At 42.3% G+C, this 9,698-nt stretch overlaps 1 protein-coding gene across 1 annotated transcript; it reads left to right on the plus strand.

Annotated features, from left to right (window-relative positions):
• Positions 1 to 3,758: 3,758 nt before the first annotated feature.
• Positions 3,759 to 9,459, plus strand: ubac2 (UBA domain containing 2). The gene is made up of 10 exons (XM_053436007.1): positions 3,759 to 3,933; positions 4,995 to 5,119; positions 5,333 to 5,452; positions 5,832 to 5,938; positions 6,945 to 7,068; positions 7,183 to 7,230; positions 7,345 to 7,453; positions 8,300 to 8,442; positions 8,600 to 8,746; positions 8,969 to 9,459. Exons 1-10 carry the CDS (start codon positions 3,903 to 3,905, stop codon positions 9,074 to 9,076), a joined length of 1,062 nt encoding a protein of 353 aa, XP_053291982.1. The 5' UTR covers positions 3,759 to 3,902; the 3' UTR covers positions 9,077 to 9,459.
• The last annotated feature ends 239 nt before the right edge of the window (positions 9,460 to 9,698 follow it).

Raw genomic sequence — 9,698 nt, forward strand, 5'->3', positions numbered from 1 at the left:
CTATTAAATAGTAGTATTGCAGGAGATTAAACTTTATCTAACTCAATGAATGAATAATATCTACTGGCACCTTTTAGGATTAAATCACTGCAAGTGTCTGGAAACAAATCAATTGTGGCTCAACTTAAATCTGTTAAAGCTGGTTTCACATATAAGATATTTGAAAGCATCAGAACTGAATTGAGGAGCAAAAAAAAAGTGTGTAGCTGCAGACATGCGTCACTAAACCAAGTGCTCCTCCACAAATGCAGAGGGCAAAAGGATGAATATGTAATAAATCATGTGCGGGGGTCAATGATTAAAATGCTGGTGAACGTATCTAAAGCAGATAATTTCCCCTAAGACAGAAGGTGGATGCTCAGGATGCTCAGTGGAAAGCAAAATTAAGTTTTCTTAAGTCGTAAATAATCTATTTCACATTGTTCTGAATCCCTTTGTTGTGCCAAAAGAAAAAATGAAAAAGAACTCGTCCAGATTTTTGCTCATTCTCCCCTGTCTCAATGTGCAGAGTGCCATTTCCTGGACATGGGCAGATAAGCTGTGTTGCAGGACTAAAACAATACCTCCGTTACAAGCAATTCTTCCTGAACACAGAGCGGCTGACAAGTGAATAGCAATGATTCACATAAATGAACGTGCAAATGAGTCATCAGCTTTTTGACCACCTCAGAGGCCGTCTTCACTAAAAAGGTTTGTGACTTCATTCAGCGGCGCTCGACTCTTTCACGCTCCCTTGTCTCTCTGTCTCTCTCCCACACACACAGACACACACATGCCCGAACACACACAGACACACACACATATGGACACATCCCTCACAATTCACCGAGTGGCATTGTCCTGCTGAGAGATGTGTAATGGAAAAGATAAATGGAGGATAAAGCTAAGGTGACAGGGCCGAGCATGCATGTATGTGTATTTGCATGTGTGTGTGTGTGCGCGTGTGTGTGTGTGTCCGCATGTGTGCACTGCACAACAGACCAGCAAACCATCTGCTCATCTCCTCTTAATGAACAAAGCAAACAGCAGGAGTCAAGGCTGTCTCCAAATCTGGAGTCTCTTTATTGGTAAGCACACACAAACACACACACACACACACACACATACAAACACACGCAAACACACATCGCCGCGCTGTTTAATCTTATTATCTTTGATTGAGAACAGGGGCAAAGCAACCTTTTTAGACCTCACTCCTACATCAGTGACAGAGAAGGTCTGAAACACAATTAGCAAGCTGTTCCCGAGCTCTGCTTTGCACTCACATCTGACCACCGGCAGCCAAATAGACCTAATGGGTGGGAACTAACCAATGGGAACTAACACGCCACTGCATCTGCGGATGATTGGGAAATGCAACACTATTAGACAGCTGTTCGCCATATCTTTTCAAATGTACTTGGACGTAGCATAAGCATCGGATCTAATGGCTCCGGAGCAATCACCGCCGGGCTCAAAGGTACACACGGCGTTTGATGTGAATAAAACTGGCAGCCTGTAGTGTAAGACAAAGCAGGGCCTCTGCAGAGGAAGTCTGGACCTTGACAAGATATGACACTGTGTGCATGAGGCCAGAGCACCAGAAGAAAAAGACATTAATCTGGACTTTGTGCAGTCACATCCTGCTCAAGGCCCCACAGATAATTAACAGTTAGCACTCTGTCAGACAGATGATCACGTGGCTTCAAGGGGTGAAACATTCCATGTGCTGCTTGTATGCATACATCCAACCAACCAACCCGTAAACACAAATCAGACACTGAGCAAATGGCCGTAGACGACAAGCGTGAAGGTCAAACGTGCTGGTGCTTCAGGGCCTGGGATTGCCCCGTCGGAGGCGTGTGAGGTACGAGCAGCGTGGAGTCGTGGATGAGCAGACTGGCCCCCATCATCAGGAGGATCCTCCAGCTCCAACATCCGACTCTGCTGAAACATCTGTGGGCAAGACGCCAAAACCCAGCTGCAGGGGTCGGATCAGGGGTTCTCAGCCTGGACGTCTCAGTGGTCACCAGGGAGAGACGTCCCCAGATGGGAGACGATCCTGCTCTCATCACTGTGTGGATGCTTTTCTGTGGAAACTGTCAGGACACATTTAGCAGATTTGCTTTAAATAGTGACTCTCTTACTTGGGTATTTCCATTGTTGCTTTGCACTTCTACTCCACCACAAAACATAATAGAACATCTAAAAGAGTTATTCTATAAATATACTATTACTTTTGAGAATTCCTTCATACATTTTTATTTTAACTTTATTTTAACAGGAAAATCCCATTGAGATCAAAAAATCTCTTTTTACTTCTCCTTTTAATTTTTCTGTCATTTTGTTATATTTCAGAGCATCCTGGTCCACACAGCACACCTAACAGGGCTGCACATCCATACAGTTTCAAATGAAGCTCAAAACGATTTAAAGTCGGAATAAAGAGCGAATTACAGAATCATAATTTATTTAAAAATATCCATCAAATGTTCCTTGCGAACATCAGGGATCAAACGGGGACAAAATGAATTAGTCCAAACACCTACAGCCAGATGTGCCTGTCTCCAGGTCGTTTAAAATGAGGCTACTTTAAATGCATCCAGTGAGACCAGCTCCCCCCCGCTTCAGGTGATTCTGGACGCTCCCTCTCCCCCTGCGCGTCTCTTTATGTGCTCAGCAGTATGTAAAGTGATTGAAATTAGCCCAACCTTTGCAAGCTGCAACATTAAAGTGATGTACAAACTAATTCATCTCTTATTATAATCTCATATTATAAAATACTGTCTGCAAAATTACAGTTTTTAACTTTTGGCAGTTTTAAGTATACTTTGGTGCTAAAAGGTGTTTTGCTAAAACTTAAGTACAATTTTTAATGCATGACTTTCACTTTTGAATTTGTACACTTGGTGTTTCCACTTAAACTTTGGCCTAATTAAGGATCTGAGGTAATGCAAGTTGTTGTTTTCACCTCCATCTGTTTGTTGCAAGATTATACGCAAAACTAACTGATAACAGATTTCTACAAAACTAAATGTAGGGTTTTCTTAAAATATGTGACATCCACTTTTAATCATAATGACATAAACCAGTCATATTTAGGGAACTGATATGAGTGTGGGCGATTTGATGCAGCTTGACTGGATCTAAGGGGTATGCACTATATAGATTATATTTTCTTTATCTTTTTTAATTTAATTTTTATCATTATCTTTTGTCGGTCTGAAGGAGAGGTTTCACAGGTCATTCCTTCCTACAGTGGTAACACTGGACAACTAGCTCTGCTCCCAGTATAACTAAACGTTTTCACATGATCATTATTCCATTTATATTTTTATATTTTTTTTTAATATTCATTACACTTGAGTATTGCATGTGACTTATGATTACTCACTGATGCCTATGTTTGACTCTCGCTGCTGTACTATTTCTAATTTCCCCTTTGTGGGACTAATAAAGGATTATCTTATCTCTCCTTATCTTATGATCAGGAAATGCTGAAGGGGGGGGGGGTTATAATCTAGTTGCATATCTTTAGCAATTTAATAAAATGAATAAATTATTGATATTCTAGATAAATTGTTGTTACTTCATTGTCAGTGACCATGTGTAAGGTTGTGAATATGTTTTTCATGGAAGTTTAACAAAAATATGTTTTGCATCCACAATGCAGAGCAACAGCGCCCTCCTCAGGTCAACTCCCGTGTTGTTTTATAGGATTGCAAATCAGCCTGTTTTGGTCTTATCGGACTTCCGTAGGACACCTCCTCCTCCTCCTTCTCCCCCTACTCCTCCCTGACTCCCTCCCTCCCCTCGCAACATGGACCCTCATCCCAGCTCCTCTCTGCTGTTCGGCTGTTAGCGTCCCTCAGTCCCGGGTGGTTCACGGTGTCCGTCTGGGTCCCGTGGCTCCTCCAGACGCCATGTTCACCACCACCGGCTCCCGGGGCCTGTGTGAGTATATCCCCGCTGTAGAGTTCAGCCCGAGCCGGGGCTGTCGTTGCCCTCCGCCCGCGGCTTCTGTCACTTCCACCCGGCTAGCTCGGCTAGCTGCTGTTAGCTTCGCGCCGTCATTCATTTCCTCCAGGCTGTGTCTGTCTGTTCCAGATTCCGTCAGCTGGTTAATAACCCGGCGTTGGTTTTCCAGACAAACTGCTTCACCCAGTGGAGGTGTTCATGTTGCAAATTAACTAAATGCCTCATATGGAAATGCTATCCACAGAATGTTAGCTAATTCTGAGCAGGCGCCTCCTCTGAGTCCAAATCATCCACCATCAACTCCTCACTGGTATTTAATATCATATATAATATCACCAGTATAGTAAAGTAGAAGCATCACTTCTTACTTTAGCTATGGAGGAAGTATTCACCTCCCTGACTGGGAACCAATACCACTGCACCTCAGAGCCTTGTGTTGTAGATCAATACATACACACAGGTAGTCAGCAGCATTACATCATTATTACTAATGAATGAACCTTTAAAAAGCACTTGATTGTTTTCATTGTGGCTTAATCAGTTGTAATAATATGTTGTTTTACAGCTGCATTAAGTTGATAGTTGAGTCTAACAACGGACAATTAATATACACGTATATCAAGAAAGGAAATTGTGTGGTTTAAGATTTTTAAAAGTCGTAATGATAATAATAAACTGCATATCTTTGGGTTTTGGACAAAACAGCTCATTTTAACACGTCACTTTGGACTCAGAGAAGTTGCCAATTGACCCAATAACTCATTGATTGATCAATAACATAATCAGCAGATACATAGATCATGGAAGTTATTTGCAGCCCTTCTTGTTTGGGTAAATAGTAAGAAATGTACCTCAGTTCATTTATTGTTTCACTCATTCATGCTCTGCCATTAGTTTCTTGAAATACCACTCATTGTGACTTGGACAGACTGTTTTTTTGCACTTAGAATGAAAAGAAACAAGTGAAGTACGTATAACAGTCTAAATGCATTACTTGAGTAAACTAAATCACTTTGAACCCCTCTTGTTGTGTATAGATATGGCCCCGCTGTCTAAAGGCCTCCTGCTGGTTCTCAATGGGCTGACGGTGATGCTCACCCTACTGCCTCAGTTCCAGGAACTGTTTGCATACAACATACAGGCTGTCGTGGAGCAGCACCAGGTACGTCTTCGGTATCTGTCCTGTTTCACACACCAGTAGTCACAAGCAGGCCACAGAATGCCATGTGAGTTAGATCCATGCTGATGAAGAACATGCAATGCATTTGAAAGCTCTGAAAAAAACATTTAGTGGACTTTGACTCTAAAAAACAAATCTCAAATGGTCATAATGTTGTGCATTCATAACGTGTGTGATAAATCCTTTGTGCTGCAGGTGTGGAGGTTGTTGTGTGGCCGCCTCGTCTGTGTGGACCTGAAGGATTCCTTTTGTACCAGCCTGCTCATTTACAACTTCAGAATCTTTGAGAGGAGGTTTGGCACCAGGAAGTTTGCTGTGAGTATCCGAATCCACGAATTGATGGATGTGAACATACATTGATGCACGGAAAAAACAGACTTGACTCAGTGCAATTCCTTCAAAATCTGGACTGGACGGGTTTAATGTGATAAATTACTTCTTATTCAGTTATCTTCATGAACAAAAGCAATACACTTGTTACAGGATTAAATGTATAAGCCTCAGTCAGAGACCGTGGGGCAACTTCCTTTTTTCAAGAAGACAATACTTAACTTCCTCATCTGGCACAAAGTAGTTCTCACTAACTTGCTTCATGACCAGAATTTGAGACTGATTTTGTGTTTGTGAAATGAATTGTTTGAAAACATGTATGTAGTTTTCTAACCATCATATATGTTGCATCTCTTAATTTCAGTCCTTCCTGTTTGGCACGTGGTGTTTGTCGGCGCTGACGGACTTCTTGCTGGTGCAGGCTTTCCAGTTTCTATTTGACTATGAAGTCGAAGAACTGTCCACAGGACTGTAAGTAGCTCGGTCGCTCAAGTAGCCACAGACTACATCCCCACTTATATGTTTACTGTTTTGTCTGATGTCCACACTGGTCCAGAGTTTTCAAGACTCCAGAGACTTTTGGAAACGCTGCCGGCCCCAATGTAGTTTGAAAACGTTGACATTGCGTTTTGGTGTGGACGGACAGAAACAGAAACACTCACACAAGCTTCTTCATTATCAGTCACCAAAATGTTGCTAAACCAAGGATCTTACTTTTCACAATTCCTCATTATTACAATGTTCTGCTAGTATGCAACTAACTACATTGACTGTCTATTTCCTGTTTACACTGGCAAACATGTCCAGCTTACTAATTGGGCATGTGATATGTGTTTTCCTGTGTTCCAGTATGTTTTTAGATTATTTCTGAAGCAGTGCTAAAACACAAAAAACACAGTTTTACATACCAGTATGAATGTGCTGGATCTCTTTGAAGGAAGTGGCTTTTTGGCTCCTTCGATTATGAAAAATAAACTTGCTTGTATTCAGTTAGGTTTATATTGTACGAAAGTAAAATATACACCCCATGTGTCATTAATGGAGAAAATCCTATTTCACCTGCACCTATCAGCATGTAAGCCTTGGGCAGTATCCATTTTCTGTATTTCATAATCCCTTCCCCTACATCATGTTTGGGTATATTACATGTAAATGGTGGTGGACCTCGACAGTAGGATACTATCCACTGCCACAAAAGCAGGGAAATAAAAAGATTTAATGAAATAATAGATTATTAATCAGAGGAGGTGAGAAAGTAAATACTTCCTCAAGCCCGACACCTCTAACCCAACATTATCTTTCCTTGATTTTCCTGAAATGCTTCCTGTACCACTGACCAGTTTAATGTTATAGTGGTGTGTATTAAGCAGCATGAAACACAATCTGATAATTACAGTGAAGAGGTTGAAATGCTCGTTCTTTTGTTTTCTCTGTTTTCCTGTGTCATCTCCATCCTCGTCCCTTTCTCCTCTCACAGGCTTGCTCCAGTCTTCGCTCTGTTTGTGCCTTTCTACCTGTCGATCCCAAAGATGCCAGTCACTCAGGTCCTGGGCCAAATTCAAATCACCAACAAGACTCTGATCTACATAGTGGGCTTGCAGGTAAAGCCCATGTTCTACTGCTGTCAGCCACTGTGTATCTCTATTCCTTTGTCTTCTACTGTTCTTTCTCCAAATAGTGTGATTTTCATGGTTTCTTTCTTGTTCTCTCTCCAGCTGTTGACATCCAGCCCATTCATGTGGCTTCTTGCTCTCAGCGGACTGGTGAGTAGCCAAATTCCTCTAGTTGTTTACCAGGTATCTAGGAATACCCCCAATATTTATTATGTTTGTACATTTCCACACTAAATGGACGTTTTGTGCGACTGTACCTTCCAGATCTCAGGCGGGCTCTACTACTCCAATATTCTCCATTTACAAAAGATCCTTTTCGTACCCGCTTGGATGTCTCGTATCGGACGGTATATTTTGGAGCCAGTCTTCTCAAGTGAGTCCCACCTATAGTTGTCACATTCACAAATCCTGTGCAAACCAATGTTACAGGGCTTGATGCACTGGTTTAGTCTATTTCTCTGTCTTACTGAGGAATAATAACATAATAATCTCCATTTTTGGAACACTGCTTTGCTTAATCATTGGGAATTCTCTTTCTGTTTTTTCAAGTAAAACTAATTGAAATTATCTGTTTTTAAAGCAGTTTTCTGCTTGTAAACTTTGGCCTGTTTGTCCACTTTGTTTTTTGAAAGTTTTGTGGACATTTGTTATACTTACTGAGGCTAATGAGCTAAAGCAGCTCATACTCACAATGTTGTAGACATCACTTATTAACTAAAAGGAAATTACTTAAAAACAAATCACGTTTTCACAGTTGTGTTCAGGAACGAATTCATGGGTCAGCAATATCTTTATTTAATAGTTGTATGAAGTCAACCAGTATTCGTTTGTGAAAGTAGTTTTTGACTGACTGGGGGATGTGGTTTTTCAATTGAATGCACCCATTACTTTATTCTCTCAAAGTAAAACATTAACTTACTCCTCCCATCCAATTTTCTAATGTCCTGCACGGTCATTGAAAGTCTTTCAGGTGTGAGAGAGTGTGTGATTTCCTGTGATTAGTCTGTGCTGAGAATTTGAGGCAGTTTAAAGAGTAAGCTAGTTTGATATAAGCTTTGTTTGTATTTTAGATATTAAATGTATCATCGCAAGCAACAGAATTTGAATCCTGGCACCAACTCTGCATGAATCCTGTTTTACACTATTCTCTTAATTTACACGATTCTTTATCTACCGCTGTATTAATATGTTATTAAAGTTATGACATTTGGCCTTTAAGGCTCCCAGCCAATCAGTGAGACGCCTCCTGGGATGGGGGCCACTCTGGACATCCAGAGGCAGCAGAGGATGGACATGCTCGACCAGCAGCTGCTGCTGGCCCAGTACAATGAGGCCAGGAGGAGCGTCACACAACAGCCACAGGTACGTCAGCACACACCAAGTTGTTACTGCTTGTTATGCACTGTCTGACCCCCGTGTCATCCCTTTAATTACCTCAAGCATCAGACATTTTTACAGGATTTGAGGTTGTGTCATCTGCACAATCTCTACATGGTTGTGTGTCTGTGTGTGTGTGCAGGGTGGGCTGCTGCAGTGGACCGGGTTGTTTCCCTCCTTGAGACAAAGAGGACCAAACAGACCCCCAATGCAGCCCCAGCCTCAGGCCCAGACTCAGCCGTCAACCCAGCCGCCGCTGCTGGACAACGTGCCTGTCGCAGAGGACCAGGTGGGTGTTTACCTTGATAACAATAGTTAGTGCAAGGTTATTTTCTGTAAATTGTATTATTATTATTATTAATATGATTCAGAGTTTTTATACACAGACAGACTTTTACCTCTTGTCTCTATATCTCACCTTATATTTGCCTTGTGCTGGGGAACCATAGGAAAGATTCCCAGGTGATGATTAATCGGCTGCTTCCGTCTCATGTTTTCTTTTCTCTCGTAGGTTGCACTCTTAGTGGAAATGGGCTTTTCCAGGACCGATGCCCTGGAGGCCCTCAGAGCTTCAAACAACGACATCAACATGGCAACCAACTTCCTCTTGCAGCACTGAGAGCGAGAACCAGCTCAATGAGAAAAACAGAGGTGAAGGAGGAGGGACTGAGAGAGCAGGGAGAGAATCAACCAAAGCAGAGGAGGACAAAAAAGAGCACAGAGAAAAATGTCGGACAGAATGAAAGAGGGTGAACAGAGAGGAAAAGGAGAGATGACAACATATAATTTGTACAGATCATCTGCTGTGTCACTGCCTCCCTCAGGCAGTGTTTGGCTGACCCGACCTGAACGGAGCCTGACAGCAGGCCGATTAATGAAGAAGTGTGAAGCACAAAGTAGGAGACATTTGTGTCATAGCTTTGCCGATGGTCATCATTGTGTGAAACAGGCATCATTGCTCAAGGCAGAGAAGTTAGACCTCTGGCTCCGGGGGGGGGGGGGGGGGGGGGGGGGGGGGGGGGCATCCGTCCTCAGTCCAGTGGAGGAGATAGAAGTGGGAGAACGGATGCTGAGGCTAAACTGGAGTTCCACACTCTGTCCACGCGAATACAAACTTATGGCGATGTGAAATAGTTTTGTATAATCCACTGTCATGTACCGCTGTTATACTTTCAAAATGGCTACTGTGTAACCAGCATCTGAGACGCTGATTTCTGGTCAGAGGGGAAACGTATGACAAT

This window comes from Pleuronectes platessa, chromosome 12 (genome assembly GCF_947347685.1).
Source record: "Pleuronectes platessa chromosome 12, fPlePla1.1, whole genome shotgun sequence".
In the NCBI taxonomy this organism is placed as follows: Eukaryota; Metazoa; Chordata; class Actinopteri; order Pleuronectiformes; family Pleuronectidae; genus Pleuronectes; species Pleuronectes platessa.

Coding starts and splice junctions, on each gene's coding strand:
- ubac2 (XM_053436007.1), top strand. CDS start 3,903: ATGTTCACCACCACCGGCTCCCGGGGCCTGT. Junction 5,120..5,332: donor CTGTCGTGGAGCAGCACCAG/GTACGTCTTCGG, acceptor TTTGTGCTGCAG/GTGTGGAGGTTGTTGTGTGG. Junction 7,231..7,344: donor TTCTTGCTCTCAGCGGACTG/GTGAGTAGCCAA, acceptor TGTACCTTCCAG/ATCTCAGGCGGGCTCTACTA.